We start from the raw sequence: 22719 nt of genomic DNA, 5'->3' as shown, positions 1-22719 counted from the left end.
TTTTTAAATAAAATTGGACAACTCAATTTTTTTCTCATATCTTTTTTTATCATATCTTTTTAATTTTTATTTATCATATTCTCTCAACAAGTGCATATATTTTATTATTGTATTCAATTATTACATTTTTTTGGACAATAAATGATCTGCAATTTTTTTTATTTACAATAATGTTAGTTGTTAGTCTCTTTTATGTAAAGTGACAATATGATAGGCTCGTAATAGTTAGTATTTTATTTTCATATTTCTCATTATTCCAACCTCCGATATGTTTAAATTGATACATTTTTGTGTAATTTTATTTTAGGAGGAACTTTTACGGTCTTGGAGCAAATTTGAGTTAACAATGTAATGTTTATCACATTTGAAGTTTCCAAGATAGATTTTTGAAAGAGAATGGCCGAACCAGAAGAGGTCCTGGAACAAGGCGTGGCCACGCCTTGTGATTATATTTCAGCTGCCTAAAATTGCAATAAGTGAAAAATCTGATTTTGTGAAGATTATGCAAGATTTGAAAGAATTAATTATGGTGTCTGGTTTAATGGAAATTCTTGGAGGGAAACTCTAGATAAGATATTATCTATTATTTTATATTTTAAGATTTATGGTTAATTAAGAAATTAGTGGGCTTTTTAGCTTAAATTTAGACCCAACTTACCATCACGTGAAGAAGGAGGAGGCTGCACAATTTTACAACATAACTCACAACCTTCCACCAACAACTCACGTGAAGCACAAGAAAAAAGTGGCTCGATGATTTTCTCTCCAATTTTCTAGTCTGGTTTAAGGGTTTGTTTTTTACTGTTTAATTTATCACTGTGAGGTATTTGTTCTTAGATTTAATATTCTTGTTATTGCAAGTATTTGTCGATTTATGATTTATTTATATGAAAGTTGTATGTTGGTTAATCTGACAATTTAATTCGATATATAATTTTCTACTGTTATCCATGAATTCAGTGATCCGTAATTGTCATGAATGATTGGTACAAAAAAAAAACAGAATTTACGTTCATTTTATTTAACCCTATATGTTTTCACCCCTTTCACTTCTTCTCTCAACATCTTTCATAATCGATCCACCATTTCCCCTACCGCAGCAGTAGATAATGTTTCTTTACGATGCTCAAATTTTCAGGGGAGTTCTCTAACTTTTCCTACTATTTTATCGTTTTAGTTGAGCATCTATTTTTTGTCATTGAGGGCAATGTCAAGTTTAGGTGTGGGAGTTTGATTTGATTGCGAGAAGTTTGACTTGACTGTGGGATTTTTGAATTTTTTATTGTATTTGATTTTTAGTGTTTTGATTTAATTTTTCAGCATTTTGGGTTAAAAAAAATAGTGACGTTGTTAGTTCCAAGCACCTAGTTCATTTGTTATCTCTTTCTTCTGAATCCTGATTGCCTCCAATGCGAAAAAAATGATTATGTTTTCTTTGCGTGAAATTTTTTTTGCATTCTCACGTTTGCATTATGAATAAGTTGCTCTTGATGATAGTTAGAGAGGACAAGTGTGTGGGATTTAACACAATTGCTATATTTTTTTCTTTGGTGAGCTTTGAGCCTATGAGCAATCATGATATCAGGCTCCATTTTCTTTGATTGTGTGTTGTCATTGTATTGTTAATTTTTCTAGAACTTGCATTGTTATACATGCCTTTGTCAACACTTTGTGGTGGATTAGGTGCATAGACAAAATGATAAGGGCATTAGGTTCAAACCATTTTCTTTCGCATCATCTGAGCCGTTCTTTAAGCCTACCCTGATTCATAGACCCCTAGTGAACCAAGTTTGAGCCTCAGCCTTTTTCTTTGAATAAAAATAACCACATTACAAGCCGTGATAAATCATTTTTGTTGGTTATCCCCCTTTTTGAACCTTGAATTGGAGAATCATATAAACTTTTCACAAATAGCAACACTCAATCCAAAATAGTGTGAATTGTTGGGATTTAGTCAATCTCGAATCCTTATAGTCACCGTCTACAAAAAAAAAAAAACAAAAAACAAAAAAACAAAAAAAAAAGAAAGAGAGAAGAGAAGTAGACGAAGTGAGAAAGAAAAAAAGAGCCGAAAAAACAAAAAAAAACATGCTCTTGATTGTTATAATGAGATATAAGAGTTTTTGGATATATTTTTATTTTTATGAGAAAAGTTTGATACGGTTTCTCCAATTCCATAGCTCATTGTTTTCTTTTATCCTACCTTACCCCTAGCCACGTTACAACCCATTTATAGCCCTTTTTGTTTGTGTATTTTAATTCATTCATTTAGTGGAAGGATGCGATATATTTGCAAGCCTATGGTAAAAATTTTCAATGCATTTGACATGAGAATTTGTTGATATATATCCTAGACACTAATGAGCGGAATGAGCGAATCTTGTGAGGAGTTGTTAAATCACAAGCATTTTAATTTCTACACATTTTGATTGCAGTGATTGTTCATGATGTTATTTTGGGATATGCTAAGAAATTAAAATGTCTTGTTGCATGAAAAATGTTTTGGATAAGTAGAGAAAGCGGAAGGAGGACGAAAAATTGAGATAATGAGTTGATCTATTTTATGCTTGAGGACAAGCATCGTTTAGGTATGGGAGATTTTGATAGACTCGTAATAGTTAGTTTTTTTATTTTCATATTTCCCATTACTCCAACCTCCGATATGTTTAATTGATACATTTTTGTGTAATTTTATTATAGGAGGAACTTTTACGGTCTTGGAGCAAATTTGAGTTAACAATGTAATGTTTATCACATTTGAAGTTTCCAAGATAGATTTTTGAAAGAGAATGGCCGAACCAGAAGAGGTCCTGGAACAAGGCGTGGCCACGCCTTGTGATTATGTTTCAGCTGCCTAAAATTGCAATAAGTGAAAAATCTGATTTTGTGAAGATTATGCAAGATTTGAAAGAATTAATTATGGTGTCTGGTTTAGTGGAAATTCTTGGAGGGAAACTCTAGATAAGATATTATCTATTATTTTATATTTTAAGATTTATGGTTAATTAAGAAATTAGTGGGCTTTTTAGCTTAATTTTAGACCCAACTTACCATCACGTGAAGAAGGAGGAGGCTGCACAATTTTACAACATAACTCACAACCTTCCACCAACATCTCACGTGAAGCACAAGAAAAAAGTGGCTTGAGGATTTTCTCTCCAATTTCCTAGTCTGGTTTAAGGGTTGTTTTTTACTGTTTAAATTATCACTGTGAGGTATTCGTTCTTAGATTTAATATTCTTGTTATTTCAAGTATTTGTCGATTTATGATTTAATTATATGAATATTGTATATCGATTATTCTGACAATTTAATTCGATATAGGATTTTTTACTGGTAACCATGAATTCAGTGATCCGTAATTGTCATGAATTATTGGTACACAAGTAGCATAGCTTAGATGTGTTGTGCTATCATAATATATTTAATCTAAATAAATAACAAATCCGGATTTATCAATTGCAGCTATCTCGGTTGTTAGATTCAGGATTAACTTTTTTCGCGATCTAAAAGCTATCGTTAATTAATATGGAACGCCATCGTGCCCAGTTGGTTATTGATAAGTTTTGACGGGATGCTAGGTTCGATCAATTAATTTAGAAAAACACAAGAATTTTAACGGCTATCCCTATAATTCTAAGGTTAATTGTTTGGAACAACTTGAATAAATTATTTGTTTTCCAATGAACTGTGATATAATTAAATAGTAGAACTCCCTTGAATCAGATCTTTCTCGTATTAAAATCTTCACTTTATTCTAGTTGACTAATTGTCATTTAAATTTATTGTTTTCCTTTCGTGGATAAATTTAGTTTAGTATTTTATTTAATTCATATACATAAACTCCTCCTTTTAATTGCACTTTGCTCGGAAGAAATCATCCCCCATTCCCTGTGGATTCGACCTTGCTCACCATTACACTAATTTTATTTAGAGAGTAGGAATTTAAGTTTGGTGGCAAAACGACAGCACATCACAATAATTGCTATTGAATGTTTCTACTTTCCTAGTCACTTTTAATCTATTATTACATATAGACTGCATATTATTATAACATTGTATCAATATATAAAAGTATCGACGTACTAATAAAAAAATTGATCAATGTTGACATTTATTTGCAATTTATGATAACAAAATTTTTGACAATAAATAATCTTTTATCGACTCTTATAACACATATTTTAATATTTTATATTACTCATATGCATAATGTGCACAGTTAAATTATTAATGTCCTTTTAGTATTATCTCCAGATAATAATATCTTTAATTTTCTTATTTGTTTGTATATCTTCACAGGATAATTTGTGTATCCTTATTTAGAAAAAAACTCAATGCATAAGTTTAAATAGTAAATATAACTTTATAGTATAACACATTTAATTTGAAAACAAAATTCATTGTACGAAAAACGACACTTCATCCTCCCTTTCTATTTTATGTGTAACCCAAATGAGTTAATATTTTTTCAAATTCTATTTATTCACATTGATTTTTCATAATAAACACAAACTAAAAATAATGAAAAATTGGATTAATAATTGTTTTAAATATGACATAAAAATATTAGGTGAAAAAATTTCTTGTCCTTCTTGTTGCAAAACTACAGTTGTAAATGCATGTAGATGCACTATTTCATTGTGACGCTTTTAACTTGATTTAAATATATCTTCTCACTCGAGGATAAATTTGTTATTTCTTATTTTGAAGATTGACAAATCCAGTATTTCATTTAAATGTTTTTGCAAATAATACTTACATGAGTTATACTGTGTATTTCTTCAATTTGAAAAGAATAAATTGTCATTCAATTTACAAAAATATCTGAAAACTGAATAATTCTTCCAAAATTTAAATCGAGCAACATGTAAGGGGCCAATTCAAAACTAAAAGTTTATGCAACTTGTCTCTTCTAGTTTTACAATCAGATAATGTAAGACCGAGCAATTGTCACTTTATCAAAAGTTATCGCTGGTGATAACGATACAAGACAAATATTTTAAACCATACAACATCTCAAGCGTCATGTTTCAATCATTTTGCCCAGCACAGAAAATTATTGTACCCAATAATCTTTCTCCTAATAATTGCACTTATTGCAATATATTAGAATCAAACCCGTGACCTTGGCTCTGATACCAATTGTAGGACATATTGTTTTACCAAAAGCTATAGATGTCGGTAACGTTGGAACTCAAATCTTTTGAATAGTACAACAACTCAAGTGTGACATTTCAATTGTTTTACCCACCAGAAACAATTATTGTACCCAACAAATAAGTTTATGCAAATGATCTTTCACTTTATCATACAAATTTATAAGACATTTTATTAGAGTATATACTTGATATTTCATATAATTAGTAGAGAAAAAATTCATTTTCGTCTATTTGATAATTATTATTTTAGAGAAAAAGAGCTAAAAACTATTTAATAAGAGTGGTTATCCACAGTTCCTTGCCGTTAAAGCAATAAAAACGGTTTATAGCAGGGGTTATTAAAAACCATCACTAAACTAATTTAATAATTAGAGTGGTTTTCAGGTCAATCTTAAAAGTTCAAGCAATAAAAGTTGTTTATAACAATGGTTAACAAAAACGGTTGTTAAAATTATTTAATAAGAGTGGTTTTTATAGCAATCTTAAAAGTTGAAGCAATAAAATCAATTTTAAATCAATTTTTAGAAGCGGTTATTATAAAGTGGGATTTGGATCCTCTACTGTGTTGAAAACACAGCACTAAGTGATGTGCACTTTTACATGAGATGATCACATGATCATCTCGTTTAATCTGATAATTTTTTAAATTTATCTCATATGATATGATGTCCATAAGATGATCACGTAATCATCCCGTGTAAAAAATGCACAGCACCAAATGTTGTGTTTTTACCACCATAGTAGAGGATCCAAATCCTATAAAGTGTTGCTAAAAATACTCGGTAGGAGTGCTGATACAACTATAGATAAATAGTAAAATAATAGAAACGGTTCAATGTCAGCTGCTTCTATTACTTTGCTTTTAGGAGCATTTAGTGCAACAACTTCTGAAAAAACTCTTCTAAAAAACTAAATTTTTTGTAGTGAATTATACCAAGTGAGATACTTATATGTATGAGTTTCATTCAGTTTAACTCATTATAATATTTTTATTAACTCCCTTTGTCATTCATTTTTCACTCCACTAATTTTACAGTGTGACAAATTAACTAGTGTGGCTCATTCAAACAATAGCTTTTGATTTTTTTACTAAATAGTAGCTTTCATTCCCACCAATTTCAATATTTAGAAGCCGAGATTAGTAATTTATAGGTAATAGAAAATTATTTAGTTTTATTTTATGTCTTTTTTTTAATTGTGTAATTTTTTATGTCCTACCTAATCATGTTTTAGAGTTTTTATTGAATCTTCATAAACATTATTAGAAGTCTTGCACACATACAATATACATATAAAATTAATATATTTTAAAAAATTAATATTGAAGTGTCAAATAAATGTATTGAATCATTATTTAAAAACTTTTAGAAAAAAAAATATATATCATGATTCAGATTTAAATATTCACATACTAATAAAAAATTGTGATGAGTATCTTAAGAAACGAATAATGTTAATCCAAAAGGATTAAATATGATTATTGGAAATGAATTTGTCTTATTTAATTAGAAAATTTTAAACATATGTGCTTAATTAATTAGAAAGTTTTCAATATAGTATGTTAATAATTTTTTTTCCGTATGAGTTAGTTCTCGAGTCTTTATGAGCATTTTTTTGAATTTTTTTCTTGTATTTGTTCTACTAATGGTGTTTTATAAGTTAAAATACTAAATGAAACAAATTATCAAGTTAAAAACTAATCAAAAAATTTAAGAACATGTGGTTTCTCAATTAATTTGACTGACATGTTCTTTAATTTTCTGATTTAACAGATTTTAAATCCACAATCGTTGGATTTGACAAGAATTTTTGTAGAATAAAACACAATTAAAATAATTATTTGATTGTATTTGTGATGAAATTTTGTATGTTTCATATATATTTGATTTATTTCATTTATAAAGTTGAAATTTATATATTATAATATAAAATTTGTTATACATTTTAACATCAATAAATTAACTAAAAATTTATTTATTTATATTGTATCTCCCACTACCACATAATCCTGGTTTTGCCCCTGACTTTTTGTATTTATTTGATTGAATTTATTATTTTTCATTTTCCAAAATCCATAACACATCAAACATGAAAGTGATCATACTAATTTAAAGGATGATAATACTTACATATCGCAGTAAACGTGTTCATCCCTCACGATACTAAAATAAATAACTTAAAAAGAATATGTTGACGAACATATTGTCAAGAATAAAAAAATAATTCAATTGTCAACGTTGACACTCTATTTTCAATGATTACCAAAATATCTCAACAACACACAATTTGTTAACAAAATAGTAACGTAAAATTTTAAAATCAAGAGATATTCTCCATTTCATACGAGGAATTCACGATTGAAAATCGATACTATCAGATATGTATAGATTTCCATTAGACAAATTTTTAAATTTATATTCAATTTATTTATTTAATTAATTACCCATTAACTCATTGATAAAGGTCTATATAACATATTGGAAGAAATTGTTGTATAGCTCCATTCCATAGATCGGCTGTAAAATTAATTTTAATTATTTTGTCACTTAATTATATTTATAAATTAATAATCATTTTGCTGCTTAAATATCTGTACATGTAAGACAAGCTTAAATATCTGCTCAGCTGCGGGTTCAACTCCGTTCTCTGAGGTTGGTTGACTTGATGTATCAGTAACCTTCTTCTTTATGGATGATGGAGTTTTTATCACTTTGACCTTCATCTACTTTATATATTCACATTAAGCTCGAGACTAGGCTAGGCTAAAGTCCACCCTAACCCCTAGTGAAATTACGCCCCTGAGAGAGAAGGATGGCAGTTCATCATGTTGTTGTTGTGTAATGAATTAAACAACTTCATTCACATTTGCCAGAGATTTCTCTAAATGGTGGACATGCAACTGCTTCAGATTGTTGAGGAGGAGGATTCATCAAGGATTCAGGGGGTGCACTGCCTGAAGTCTCAACACTTGGGATCAGTGGAGCTGCATCGGCATGTTATTAAATTAAAGAGGAGGGGTGTAGAGATGGTTCTTGAACTGGTTGTGAGACTAGTGAGCCTGACTGCTCAGCTGCGGCTTCAACTCGGCCGATGGAGTTTGTATGACCAACTCATGCTCATCTTCCCACACTTTGACCTTCATCTACTTGTATCAATTTCAAAATGAGGATTTAAATGTATATTTAAACCGAAAAATACGAGTAAAGTTTTTTTAGATTTTATTTGTGGTCTATAGCAAAATTTGCAAGGTATTTAATTTACAACACACCTTCAATAGGCTCGCGCTTTATCCAAGTAAGGTTCACTAGGCAATTCACATGTTTAAAGTGAGGTAAAATATTGCGTAAATAAAAAATATTTAGAAAAGATATCATATAAAATTTATATAAAAAATTAGTTATTAATTAAATCCCTCGACTGGAATTAGACTGCATTTAAAACAGAGAGAAAAAAAATTTCAACATATTGCACTGTTTTAGTGTAAAATTGACTTCAAAACAGCTACAAATTCATGGCGAAAATGAATATTTTCTATTATTTTGTTTTCAATAGTTATTTAATTCCAAAAATTATTAATTAAAATACCAATATATATAAGAAACTCTTACACTTCAATAGCTACAAAATTAATTTAAATAAATAATTAATTAAAACTCGATTAAATTTATTAAAATAACTAGTTCATATTTATAATTAATTCATACAATAATTTTTCCCCCGTTAAGTAACAAATACTTATTTTATTTCAATTAATAATAAATATAAAAATAAAAAATATTGATGATTTAATTTAACCATAAATATATTTACTACTCAATTAACAAAAGAAAATATAAAAAAGAAAAACCAAAATAAAAATGCCACGCCGTTTCTGATGCTATTCTACGTCAGTTCATTCTTCCTCGGACACATGTCCAAACAATGTATGTATCGCAGTTAAGCCATATTTCTTAGAGTCACACTGTTTTACAAAACCAGATTTGAAGAACGAGGATAGCAAGCAATTAGGGCTCTGACTGCTGTTATTCTACGATAGTTTGCCAGGTAAAAGTTTGAAAAACCTTCGCTTTATGTGTTGATTTTGTTTTTGTTTTTGTTTCTTTTATATATCTTTAAGTTCTTTTGTTATGAATTATTTGTTGAATTTTATCCGCTTTATGCCTTTCTTAGTTTTTGGAAGAAATTGATATCTTTATTCAACGATGCTCTAGGATCAGAATTCAGAAATGGGCGTGTTGGTTGCCTCTTTTTGAGAAGAAATATGTTTATAAATTTTTATGAGTAATTTTGCTAAAAAAGCGTATTTGTCCAGGATGGATTGTGCAGCCGTGCGTGTACCATTTTTTTTTTTTTGGATTCTTGGGCCTATGCATGTTGGGATTTTGATCTCTTTTCCGTGTTATTTTGATTGGTAACTGAGTTCTAGATTTTCTATTATATCTAGGTTGGCTGTTAAAATAATGGAAGGAAGCATTCAGATTGATAGCAATGGAGATAAGAAACCTAGAGTGGATGCTGCGGACAAACACGGCGGCCAAGATTTTATTAGTAATATGCCGGAAAGTATTATTAGTCAAATTCTGTCCCTCCTGCCCACGAAGGATGCTCTACGAACTTGTGTTTTGTCCAAGGATTGGGAGTACAAGTGGACTGGAATTTACAATATATACATCAATGACGTGGACCGTTTTTCACTTAGATCGACTAGGAAGACAAGTGTTGTTAACTGTGTGGATAGAATTTTCATTCTTTCTCGGAATTCGAATATAAGGAGATTTTGCCTTTTGTGCCACCAGAAGTACGACACGCGTCGCATGATAACATGGATATCTGCTGCATTGATGAGGAACGTGGAAGAATTGGAAATAGTTAGTAAGTATGAAGGTGTTGTTGTACCCCGTTGCCTTTTCTATTGCACCAGATTGACAATCCTTAAGCTACAAATGCCTTGCTCTTTCAGGCCAATCCAGAATTGGTTTTCCAACCTCAAAGTTCTTTATCTTGCTCAAGTTGAAATTCTAAACGAACATGCTCCCAATACTAACCAACTAGTGTTCAATTTTCCGGTCTTGGAAACGTTTAAACTAGAGAGGTGTAGATGGTTGAAAGTGACTTTTGTAGAAATCCATGCTCCATCCCTGACTAATTTCTATGTGCAAAAAAACTCGGATCTTCCTGAAATAGATAGTTTCCAGATCAAGATTTCCAGAGCCAAGCTTGGGAAGTTTGAATTTCATGGCAGTTCTCTAGATAAGTTTGATCTAAGTGCATCTTCCGTCTTTTGTGCTTCAATTGATTTTCAAGGATATTATCAGGATCTTCAAAGAATTAGAAAAAATGGATTGAATGGTCAACTCATATTGCAAAAATGCTCAGGCTTAAATCATCTGCAACTATCAGGTGATATGGTGGAGGTCAGTTTGCCTAATCTTGCTACACTCATTATATTACATGAATAACAGATTTTTATTCGTAAAATTGTGTCTCTCACCCAATAAATGCAAAACCAATTGATATCGTGCCTATATCCTGCTTTCAATGCTCTTTGGCATTTGATGTTAAAAAGGTAGAATCAATACTTGAGAATTTTGAGACTTCAAGGTTGGTTGCATTTGGACTTGAGAGAAACATTTCCTGAGTTAATGAAAAACCAAGTTGGCTTACTATTGCTGAGATTATTATAACTGTGTAACAAACACACACACATATATGGTTGTCCGATGGTCTAAATATGTTTTCAATTTTCAAAGAAAGGGACAGTTACGTTGGAGAATTTGAGGTTTATATTGTCTCAGTTACTTTAATATTTGTAACCTCATGTGGCAGCTAGCTCTGTTTTTTGGTTAATAAATGGAATCTGAAATTTAATGAAACTTTATATCCTCATCCACAATTATATTTCTTCGTCTGTGACAGGCAATCGTCCTATCAAAACAGGGGTCTGCACTCCCTAAATTGAATATGGTGAAACATCTAGAAATTTTTACATCATGCAGCAGCGAAGCTTTTCTGGAGTTTCTTCATTCAACGCCATCTCTTGAACGCATCAGGTTAAATGTGGTAAGCTTGTCAATGTCTTCCTGCTATCCACCTTGCCTTTGTCGTTCCCTTTATTTAAGTGCAAATGAAATTAGAACTTTCGGTGAAAATGATTATATATGAGGCTCCTCCATGTTCTCATGTTCATTCATTTTTTTTACCTGATAAGACTCTTGTTTAAGTTTATTATGCTTCCTTTGCAGTGGTTGTGGAACGATTACGATTACGATTTAGTTCGAGCTGATTCCTTCCTGTATTTTGTCACATCTTAAAGAAGTTCAGTTTAATGGGTTCAAGGGAGAGCAACGACATGTTCATATGGCAGATTTTTTGTTGAGAAACGCCGGAGGGCTGAAGAAAATGTTGGGGCTCTCCAGAAAGAAAATTGAAGAGAATCAAGCTGAAAATAATTTTTGGACTAGACTGAAGATGGCATTTGGGAATGGTGATGTCGAGGTTGCTTCTTCAAGAAAAAATATGGCAAATATGAGAGAGTTTGAACGTTACTTCAGGTCTTGAAAGAAAATTCATTCAACTTTATTCATTCCAATTTCTCGATATCATTGTTTGTTACATCCGTTTTTCCCTTGTTATAAACAACTAAACAAATTTTTATTTTTCTCTTTAATATATGACAATTGTCGGAACATTCATTTAAGTTACAGGATCGACATGAAGTCGGTCTTAGATGATACAAGATTAAATATCTCGCACACACACATGATCAACTTGATCCTGCAACAGATCGAGAGACGTAAAATATTGACAAATCCTCGACGTTTCTCGTTAATGCAGCAGATATCCATGCCATAATGTGATGTGCATCGCACCACCCCTGCTGACACGAAAGACGAAATCTTTTTAAGATTGAAGTCCGAGAAAAAAATGAAATCCTGTCCACAAAGTTAACAATGCTCGTTTTTCAATCGTCGATGTCTACATTGTGAATAGAAGTCCATTTGTCCTCCCAATCCTTGTACATAACACAAGTTCACAGAGCATCCTTTGTTGGTGGGAGGGACATAATTCGACTAATAATACTTTCAGACAAATCACTAATGAAGTCTTTGCTATTCTTATCTGTATCCGTCGTTCTTGGTTTTTTATTCCACTATTTCAACAGTAAATCTGAGATATATTAAAGAAAATGTAGAACTCAGCTATGCAAATCGTAGCATGAATCGCCCAAAGAATCTAATAAATTGGACAAGGAAGGCTGGTGGCACAACACATCTTCCACAAATTCACATTTTAAAGGAAAATTACTTATCAAAATTCGTGATCTTTTTTCTCTAATTAGAGATGCCCCAGTTCCTAACATGCCCATTTATGCAGCTCTGCTCCTAGAGCATGGTTGAACACAAATAGCAATTTCACCCCAAAAAAAAATGCAGAAAGTAAGAAAAAAGAAGGTAATTTTAATAGATAAAAGCAAAACAAAATATATGTGAAGACACCCTAAAATCACAAATAAAATTAATGGTTTTGTTGAAAAATGATGCATCTTTTAGAAAATTATATATGCGAGCAAATAATTAAAAACAAAACACAATAAAATTTTGACGTGGTTCGACAGTTTTCCTAAGTCGACATGAAAGAGAGCAGCAATATTTATACCATGGAGAAAGTTTACAAAAGAACTTTCACTCACTCTATATTTTTCTTATCCCAATTCTATAGAAAGAAACTCTCAATTTTTCTCAATACGCTTTCTCAATTGCTTATTTTGTTTCTCACTTGGGATGATCTTCAAGGCAAAGCATGAAGCCTATCTATATATATATATATATATATATATATATATATAAAAGTAGAGTTTTTGTCCAAAAATAGCAATTTTTCACCAAAAAGGAAAGACTTATCTTGAATATTGAATTATATGTACTGAAATAAATGATAATTTCAATTATTGTTTGCATTGATTATATCAATTCATTTAGTTCAAATTTGAATTTAATTCATTTTTATATTAGTTAAAATATCATTTATGTATTATAAATTTTTTATTATTTTTTATTCAAATTTAAATTAAACTCTATTGAAAACATAAACTACAATTAAATTTTTGCATTGATTATATCAATCAATTTAATTTATGATATGATTTGTGTTACTATGATATATTTAATTTTTATTACAAATCGTATAAATAAATTTTAAATTCAAATGATTGCAATGTTCAGCTTCACTCATATATATATATAAAAAAGCAGAGTTTTTGAAAAAATAGTAATTTTTCATCAAAATGTCATTTCTAAAAAAAGAAAGATATATCATGAATATTGACTACTGCAATAAATGATCACTTTAATTATTGTTTGCAATGATTATATCAATTCATTTAATTCAATTTTGAATTTGATTAATTTTTATATTAATTCAAATGTAATTTATGTATTATATGTTTTTATTTTTTACTCAAATTGAAACTAAACTCTATTGAAAACGTAAACTATATTAAATTTTTGCATTGATTATATCAATCAATTTAATTAAAACTGTATAAATAAATTTAAATACAAATGATTGAAATGTTCAGTATCACTCATGAGGTAGATCATTCAAAATACATTTTGCTATTCTAAGTAATTTTACTACCAAATTACTTACTAAAAAAAATAAAATATTTAATTAGTTTGACAAAGCAACAACTTTCTGCAAGGTTGCTTTCCAACTGATAGTACATCCACATAGTATGAACGCATTCCCAGTTTACAATCTCCTTCTATTAAGATCTCCGGAAAAATTTGAATCGAAAAATCCAACAATGCTTCCATTATTGTTCTTAGAATTCCAATAAGTTAAGTCGGCATAAAATTGTTCCTTTCAAGAAATGTATAATCCATTTCACTGTCTGCCAATGTCTTTTTCCAGGATTCGCTATGTACGTTCTTACAACACTGACAACTTGAGAAACATCCGATCTATTACATACCATGGGGCACATATCCTCTAGTGTGCAGAGGACAACAGCACTGCACACAGTGCCATCAAACGACGTAGTATTCTATTTTTTTTTTCAATTGGGCTTGAAAAAATATGGGCCCAAATTGCACTCATTTTTCTCTCCATTTCACTTTGTTTCCCTCTATTTCACATTGTTTCATTTGTCCCCTCCACAAATAGCCATCAAATTCCTCGATACATCTTGTAAGATTCTGCACTTGACACTACTGACAGGCTTCAAAATATTGTAAGAATTAGAAGGTTCTTTTTCTTCCAATGCAAATTCTGGTTTCGTCAAGGGTTAGTTTCCAATTTTTATTTTTGTTTGAGTTTCCAATTTTGTCTGAATGTTGTATCAGATTTTTAGGTCGAAGTAGTTAATGTAGGTTTTAAATTTTTTACGTTTTAATTTTGTGTTGTATCGGTTGCATTTGTTTTGGTAGTTCTTTTTTATGGATCATTTTACTGAGGAAAGGAATTATTGCGCCTAAAACTTGGATGATCTTGGATGTTTATGTTAATGGGAAAATTTGTGTTGCTTAACTTAATCTTTGTCAAAGTTACACGAATGTCATGTAACATTTGAAAAGAAAACCAGAGAAAGTGGAAGCAAGCAACATGAGTTGACCCGCACTAAATTTCTTCTAATTAACAGCTCTAGAATTTGTTGTTGAGTTCTAGTCCACTCGTGACTTGGTTGATCTTTTGATTATTCTCATGTAGTTATGGTTTTATTATGGTGCCCAAGAAATAATTTGAGGTGCTTTGTCCTCCTCCCTTTTTATCTCAAATTTTACAGATATTTTGTGATATGTGATATCACATTAAACTTCAAATCAGAAAATATTTTGTTTATATTCGAGTCTATAACTTTATCTGAAAGCAAGAAATGAAATTTTGTGCGTGTTCCGATTTATTTAGTAGTAGCTGTGAAGGGCATGGAACCTGCAAAGACACATTATCTTACTAAGCTGAAACTGATTTTGCAACCTTTTATGAATAATTAACTTAGAAAAACATGGAATGATCTTTATGTTCACTTTATTTATGTTTGAGCAGGTAGAGATTTGTGTCTTGCTGTGAGGTGGCAGCTTGGCAGTTTTATGCATTTTAATCATTATGCTAAAATATTATAAATACATGACACTACATTTTTGCATAGTTCTTATACATTCACGTTGTGGATTCAAGTTCTAATATTTAACTTACAACAAAATCAATTTTATATTTTTCAATTTATCAGTTTTGCTTAAGATGTTAAACATTATCTCGCACCATTTTTCATGCACATGTTAATTGGATTTGTTCGTGTCTGTAGAAGCGCTCAGCTCAACCAAGATTTGTTTTGTAATATTGTTCCTATATAAAGACAAAAATCTAATTGATCAGCAGAGTTTCTTGATGGGTTGTGGTTCAGATATTGAATTAAAGCCTAAGATTGGTATGGAATTTGAAGGCTTGGAAGTATTGGGTTGAATATGGCGGAGAAAACAAGATTTGGAGTTAGGAAGCATTATTTTAACAAGAACAAGAACACTGGCTTTGTAACTTCGTATAAATATGTTTGTTGCAAAGAAGGCGTTCGTAAACAAGACAAAAGAGATTCTTTGACACTCAATCCTCGGTTTGAGACTTGAACAAATTGTAAAGTAAGATTGGGAGTGACATTTGACGATGATAAGTATAAAATTACTAAATTTATCAAAGAGCATAATCACCCGCTTCATCTTCAAGAGACATTTCACATGTTGGCTTCCCAACGTAGTGTTACAGAAGTTTAGGCCTATGAGATTGATTTGACAGTCGATTTTGGGCTTAAATAGAAATCGACTTTTCAATTGATGAGTGGACGTGCAGGAGGAATGGATGGTCTCGGTTATACCATGTTGGATGCTAAAAACTATATTCGATCCAAAAGACAAAGAAATATGGTATATGGAGAAGTTGGTTGTCTGATGCGATATTTTCAACAACAATTATCTAAAAATCCATCATTTTACCATGCTAATCAGATGGACGTGGAAGAACAGATAACTAATGTTTTTTGGGCCGATGCAAGAATGCTAATTGACTATGAGTACTTTGGTGATGTTGTGTCACCAGATACCACGTATTGTACAAACCGTGCGCACCGACCACTTGCTATCTTCTAAGGTTTCAATCATCATAGAGGAGCGGTGATTTTTGGTTTAGCACTTTTGTATGATGAGACTGCAGCATCATTTAAATGGTTGTTTGAAACATTTTTAGAAGCACACAAGCAAAAAAGACCTCTCACTATCTTCACAGACCAAGATCAAGCTATGGCAAAGGCTTTGAAGGAGGTGATGCCTAAGATATTCCATGGATTGTGCACATGGCACTTAATGCAAAATGGCATCAAGCACTTGGGAAACTTGATGAAAGATGGTTCTCATTTCTTAACTGATTTTAAGAGGTGCATGTATGGTATTGATGATGAGACCAAGTTTGAGGAGGCATGGATTGTCCTACTAGCACAATATAATATTCATGAAAACACATGGCTACAATCCACTTACAATATAAAAAAGAAATGGGCAGCTTGTTACACGAAGAAGGCTTTTACGCTTGGTATGAGGAGCACACAACTTAGTGAGAACATTAATTCTGATATCAAGATTTGTATGAAGCCCGACTTAAACATAATGCAATTTTTTAAGCACTTCGAACAGGTCTTAAAGAACAAACAATACAATGAGCTAAGGTTTGAATTTGAGACACGCCAAAAATTACCAAGATTAAAGCTAGAGAGTTCTCCTATGTTGCGTTAACTTTCTGATATTTATACCCCCACGGCCTTTAATTTATTTCAAATGGAGTTTGTTTAGTTCGCAGCTGCTTACATAAAATATAAAAATGAAACCCATCCATTATTTGAATATGTTGTTGGTCTAATCGATAAGGATGGAGAATGGAGAGTGACATTTAATCCCAGCACCAAGATGATTTCATGTAGTTGCCGAAAATTTGAGTTGACTGGATTATTGTGTTGTCATGCTGTGAAAGTATATGATGTCACAGATGTCAAAATACTTCCAGAGCATTATATCTTGAATAGATGGACGAGAAAAGCTAGAAGTAGAGTGGTACATGATTATATGGGCAACGAATTCAAAGAAGATTCTAAATTAGAAAGTACGGAACGATATAGAAAACTTTGTATGATGCTCGTAAGGCTGGCGATCGAGGCATCCGTCCACCCTTCAACTTTTTCTCTAGTGCATAATTCGGTGTGTGATCTAACCAAGCAGGTCATGAAAATCCGTCTGACAGAAGTGAGCCAAGACAACGATGGTTGTGCCAGGACATCATCAATAGAACCTTCAATGGTACAAGCAAAAGGATTCAAGAAAAGAATTGGTGCGAAAAAGTCGAAACAATTGAAGAGTTGGGTAGAACTTCACTCAAAACGAAGAAAAACAAATCTGAAAGTCAAGGTAAATATATTTATTACTATTGACAGTTTATGGAAACCAAAATTGCCTAAATTAATTATTTTTTTTTTACAATCATTGTAGGACAATGGAAACCATGATGAATTTCCTATATCTTATTCAGTATCGTCGGTACCTCATGCATATGTTCAAGCAGCTGGGAGTCAATTCAATTTCACTGAATTATTGACGGTATGAACTTGAATGATATATAATTTTTTTGGTGTGTCAAAATTTTAAGCAAAAAAATTTCATTCTTATAAGGTGAAAATGTTTATTATGATATGTATTCTTGTTTAATGTAGGCACCACTTCACCATCCCCAATATTCTCTTAAAGCCATGGATTCCAATGGAGATATATCTAACACATATTCTTAAATTGTTGTCTTTCTTTTTAAAGGTATAATACCATTATTTTAATTTAATGCTCAAAATGAATTAATAATTTTCTTGTCTATAAACTATGCAAAGTTGTTTTATCAGAAATTCAGAATACTTTTTCATTTGTCAATCTAGTTGGTTTGCTTCAACCGTTTTTGTAGTTCTTTCCATTGTTGTGTAACTATCTTAAATAGTGTTTTGCTTAATGGGATCTCATTTAAGAAAATAGTAGATGATCATCATACTTTTTGTAGGTTTTATGTATTTCTCAAATAAATGACATCGTGATTTATGGTTAAGAATTTTATATGCTACTGAATAAAAATATTTTCCTTATACTTATTAAAATAATTTCACGAGGTTCATGAAAGTACATTTTCCAAATACAGCTCCTTATTGAAAATATTATCAGAACGACTCCTAATATCACACATTTATTGCTTGAATTTGATATTTAAAATTTTTTGGGTGTGTAAAAATTTTAAGTTAATAAGTATGAAATTTTTTTTAACAAGTACTAAACATTTTTTAAAGTCGGAGTAGAATTTTTTTCGTGATATGAAAAATTTGTTAACAAGTAAAAATATTATTACTAATATAATAATATCTAATTTTAAAATTGTGATGCCTATTTACTCTAATGACAATTTATTATCAAACAATAATTATTTAATTTAAATCTGCAGCGGAAAAAGTACGGACCTCATGGCCTAGAAAAATTTCGGCATGACCTCCTCGTAAGTAAGACATCTCGAAAACTCAAGCAGCAGTTTATATCAAAATATACTCCAACTAGAGTCATTAAAACCAAACCAAAGTTAAACAACTTATAGTCGCACTGGACAGGACTAAACAGAAATTAAAACTTACTAAATACTCACCAGATCATAAATATCACGGAGTCGACTTAGAACAGCAAAAACAACCAAATACCACTACAGATACACGGAGCATCTCCCCGGCAAATAAACTACAATACAAGACTGAAACAAACTCAAGACATACATATAGACTAACTGGGAGACTCCACTGAACAGAACCAGCAATCCAACCTCAATCCCGAGCTCCACTAGCGGAACCTCGGCCTGATGCTACAAAACGACTCGGGAGATCTACCATGGTCCCCAATAGCAACCACAGCAGCCCTCCCCCTAGAAAACAACTGAGGTTAGGATTCTGGTATGAAACAGTTCAACAATAACAAGAATAATCATAAATCACGCATAATCATATAATAAAATGTAATATGCAATGCATGAAGGGCTCAACGAAAAATCGGGATAACAGGAGCCAACAAACGGTACGATAACAACTGGAATAATGCTCGAGCAACAACACAGGGGAGCTACATCGTCATGCAGCTAAACCGTCCTGCCAAGTATGCGACTTATGCCAAGTTGTGCTGAATAACACCCCTGACTCGGCCTCCATACAGCTGATAAAATATAACGGATGGCACAACAGAACGAACAAGATGTCACAATCACAGCGCTCACCTCAAAAGGCTACAATAACCACGGGATTGTTCAATCACATATACGGTCTCATGTGTATAGGCCTATCAGCCACACTATGATCCCGAGATAAACAACAGTCAACAATGGACTAACAAAAATGATAGGGCTCAACATGAATGTCACAACAATATGCCCTATGCTAAATGCCAATAATATGCCACAATAATAACCATATATCACAACGAAGATATTTAACAAATTACAATAGTCAACAAATCATAAACACGATCAGTGCAACACAAAATGACAATTAAACATAATTTATGTTTTATCGTCGTATATTACCGAGCTGTAACATACCTACACCGACTGATAACGACAACAAGCTCAACTTTGATCTCCTCGGCCTAACAATGAGATAATATAACAAATCAAGTAAATTTCCAATTTAATAACAATATTTCCAAATTGCAGCTTGTACCTATGCTAAGTTTTAAGGTCAAAACTTAACCAAAACTTAACCAAAATATACTTATCATGCATGGTTGGAATCCTAACTCAAAAATCCCTATTTCATCAGAAGACGTCAACAAGAAATTCAATCATCTTGACATGGATAAACATCCACAACAAGAAATTTAGAAAAATGAATTCTGTTACAGTTTCAGATTCGGCACCTATGACTATAAAATTCACATCTAATTCATTTTTGCCCCAAATTAATATCCGACAATTGAAAATGAAAGACAACTCAAATATCTAAGTTTTTCTAGAAGAATCCATTTCCATAATCCTAATAGATAAATCCCAGAATTATCAAGAAGACGCTACTCCATACGCACTTCGCGGCAGAATTTTGTAATTGAGCAGTTTCGGAAAAATGAGCATAACTATCTCAATTCTTAATGGAATTTAACGAATCTTATATCATTACGAAGAAAACACATAGCTCTACAACTTTTGTTTGAATCATAAGTTCAGAATCCGACTGCATATATGCCATAATCCCGAATTACAGTAAGTTTATACACAGCACAATTGCAGAATTCGATTTTGGCACATTTTGGTAGAAAAATCATATCAAATCCGTTTTTAATCAAATTTCGATGATTTTAGTGGAAATAGAAATCTAAAAAACAGCGATACAAATTCTATTTGAACCACAAGTCGAGATTCTTAGTGCACAATACACATAAACTCGAAATTCAGAAGCACAAAAACTGAAACTCACCAACTACTGCACAGAAACAAGGCTCACGAAATGGAGCTTCGATCTGCTCGCGTCCTTGCTCAAAATTTGTGTTTTATGACTCAAAACGAAGCTATAGATGAAATTAAGACAACCCCTCAAACCAATCGAGATTTCGATGGCCGACGAAGGAGATATCGCGATTTTGCCGCGGTTGCTCCAAGGGTGACGGGAATGGGGTTGAGGGAAATGAGTTTTCTTCCTTCTCTCTCTTCTAGGTAAGTTGTGTGTGTCTATGTATATATACAAATATATTGTGTATTTGATTACTAAAATAGTAACTCAAACCCATTTATCCCGGTCTGTATTTATTTTTGCTCTCGTGTGTTATTTAAACTCCATATGTATTTTATATCGTTAAATTCTCCGATATTCTAAAATACATATTTTTAACACACTTCTTGAATTTATTTGGCATAAATAATTATTTTAATTTACAACTCAATAATTATTTTAATTATGTCAAATTACCAGATAATTAATTACAGAGCCTTACAAAATAATTAACTTAACTTAATAGAAATAAATTATATATATTATTTCTTATAACATAAATTTAATTATATTTTAATATATATATATAATTAAAAGTTTATACTTTAATTAAATTTTTCGTTTAGTTTAATTTTTTAAGTCAATTATTTATCATTGAATTATTTTTTGATTTTTTAATTTTAATAGTAATATAATTTAAGTCGTGTTTTTTGCAAGCTCAAGAAAAAAAAAAGTTAAAAACATTATAAAAGACAAAAAAAAAAAACAAATATAATAACACAACATAACACAGTACACAGTGTTGTTGTACTTTACACAGCAGAGGATCGGATCCCCAATACATGAGGTACCCAACTGCATTTTCACAAGGGACACGAGATATTAGCTCCACCTCTTCCTAGGTGTTGGATGACAATATTTCCGAGAGTTCAAAAAGATCTTCTAATGGAGTTGCCAGAGGATTCACATCTTGCATGCCAAAAGGTTCAAATACCTTTTCAATGTAATTATTTTGTGAAAGAATATGTGTGCATGCTTTTCTATCTCAATAGATCTTCATTCAAAAAATCTTCGTCGCAGCTCCCAAATCCTTCATCTCAAACTTTGTACTTAACTGTGCCTTCAATTTTTCAAATTCTGATATTTTTTTTGCAAGAAATCAATATATCATCAACATATAAGAGTAGATAGATTAATAGACCATCTTTGAGTTTCTTCATGTATACGCAATTGTCATACTTGCTCTTCGAGTAATAATTTGCATGGATAAAAGCGTCAAACCACTTGTATCATTTTCTAGGGAACTGTTTCAAGCCATACAAATATTTCTTCAACAGACAAACATTGTTTTTTTTTTTTGCCTGAAATCTCAAATCCTTCTGGTTTTTTCATGTATATTTCTCATTCAACACGCAGAAAAACTGTTTTGGCATCTAGTTTCTCAAGTTCCAAGTCAAAATGATAAACAATTGCAAGAATTTTACTGATTGAGTTGTGTTTTACCACTGGAGAGAATACTTAATTCATTCTAGTCAATCATTCAACTTCAAAGATTTTAGGAATTTATTTGATTATTTAAGTTATTTTGACAGATTATGAATTTATTCGTCTTGCAGAATATTTGTATCACTATAGGCTGAGGAATTTAAGTTGATCACTTATACCGTTATTGAGTTGTTATAGATATGTTACAGTTTGTTAACATATGACGATAACTAAAAAATTATGTTTTATGCATATTATGATATTTTACGAGTTATGTGATATTAAATGTCTCGTTATTTATATGTTCATTGTTTGACATATTATAAGGCATTTAGAATTAGGCATGACATTTATGACATACATCTTGAGCCTTGTTGTTCTTGTTAACCGTATATTGGTGTTCGTTGTATTCGGAACTTGTTATTTATCTTGAGATCATAGCGTGGCTCAGGGCCGATCCTAACAATATTTGGGCTTGAGTCTAACTTTTAAAAAGAGACCTCTGAATCATAATGTGTGTTCATATTTTTTTTAGTTCTATAGCAATTT

General features: G+C 31.2%; 3 protein-coding genes and 1 long non-coding RNA gene across 5 annotated transcripts; 3 read left to right on the top strand and 1 right to left on the bottom strand.

Annotated features, from left to right (window-relative positions):
* Positions 1–9622: 9622 nt before the first annotated feature.
* LOC142554732 (F-box/LRR-repeat protein At4g14103-like) lies at positions 9623–10621 on the top strand. The gene has a single exon (XM_075665405.1). It carries the CDS (start codon positions 9623–9625, stop codon positions 10619–10621), a length of 999 nt encoding a protein of 332 aa, XP_075521520.1.
* A 5367-nt stretch (positions 10622–15988) lies between these two features.
* LOC142554731 (protein FAR1-RELATED SEQUENCE 5-like) lies at positions 15989–16939 on the top strand. The gene is made up of 2 exons (XM_075665404.1): positions 15989–16262; positions 16365–16939. The coding sequence occupies exons 1-2, from the start codon at positions 15989–15991 to the stop codon at positions 16937–16939; spliced, it is 849 nt and encodes a 282-aa protein (XP_075521519.1).
* A 72-nt stretch (positions 16940–17011) lies between these two features.
* Positions 17012–18043, top strand: LOC142552514 (protein FAR-RED IMPAIRED RESPONSE 1-like). The gene is made up of 3 exons (XM_075662209.1): positions 17012–17605; positions 17687–17794; positions 17908–18043. Exons 1-3 carry the CDS (start codon positions 17111–17113, stop codon positions 17980–17982), a joined length of 678 nt encoding a protein of 225 aa, XP_075518324.1. The 5' UTR covers positions 17012–17110; the 3' UTR covers positions 17983–18043.
* Positions 18044–18868: 825 nt separating this feature from the next.
* LOC142554020 (uncharacterized) lies at positions 18869–20874 on the bottom strand. Of its 2 annotated transcripts, none has more exons than XR_012822072.1 (3): positions 20674–20874; positions 19803–19849; positions 18869–19136 (listed from the first exon to the last, which is right to left on the bottom strand). It is a non-coding gene; the product is annotated as an uncharacterized LOC142554020 (long non-coding RNA). The 2 variants fall into 2 exon arrangements; XR_012822073.1 differs by having other exon boundaries at positions 18869–19097.
* Positions 20875–22719: the final 1845 nt, after the last annotated feature.

This window comes from Primulina tabacum, chromosome 8 (assembly GCF_025594145.1).
Source record: "Primulina tabacum isolate GXHZ01 chromosome 8, ASM2559414v2, whole genome shotgun sequence".
NCBI lineage: Eukaryota > Viridiplantae > Streptophyta > Magnoliopsida > Lamiales > Gesneriaceae > Primulina > Primulina tabacum.
The sequence above is the reverse complement of the archived record's forward strand: the minus strand, read 5'-3'. Positions and strand labels throughout refer to the sequence as shown.

What these genes read in the sequence shown, in the direction of transcription:
- LOC142552514 (XM_075662209.1), top strand. Translation starts at nt 17,111, where the DNA reads ATGATTTCATGTAGTTGCCGAAAATTTGAGTTGACTGGATTATTGTGT. An exon ending in AAACAAATCTGAAAGTCAAG is followed by an intron (nt 17,606 to 17,686) that starts GTAAATATATTT and finishes CAATCATTGTAG; the next exon opens with GACAATGGAAACCATGATGA. An exon ending in ATTTCACTGAATTATTGACG is followed by an intron (nt 17,795 to 17,907) that starts GTATGAACTTGA and finishes TGTTTAATGTAG; the next exon opens with GCACCACTTCACCATCCCCA.
- LOC142554731 (XM_075665404.1), top strand. Translation starts at nt 15,989, where the DNA reads ATGAGTGGACGTGCAGGAGGAATGGATGGTCTCGGTTATACCATGTTG. An exon ending in GTCACCAGATACCACGTATT is followed by an intron (nt 16,263 to 16,364) that starts GTACAAACCGTG and finishes ATGAGACTGCAG; the next exon opens with CATCATTTAAATGGTTGTTT.
- LOC142554732 (XM_075665405.1), top strand. Translation starts at nt 9,623, where the DNA reads ATGGAAGGAAGCATTCAGATTGATAGCAATGGAGATAAGAAACCTAGA.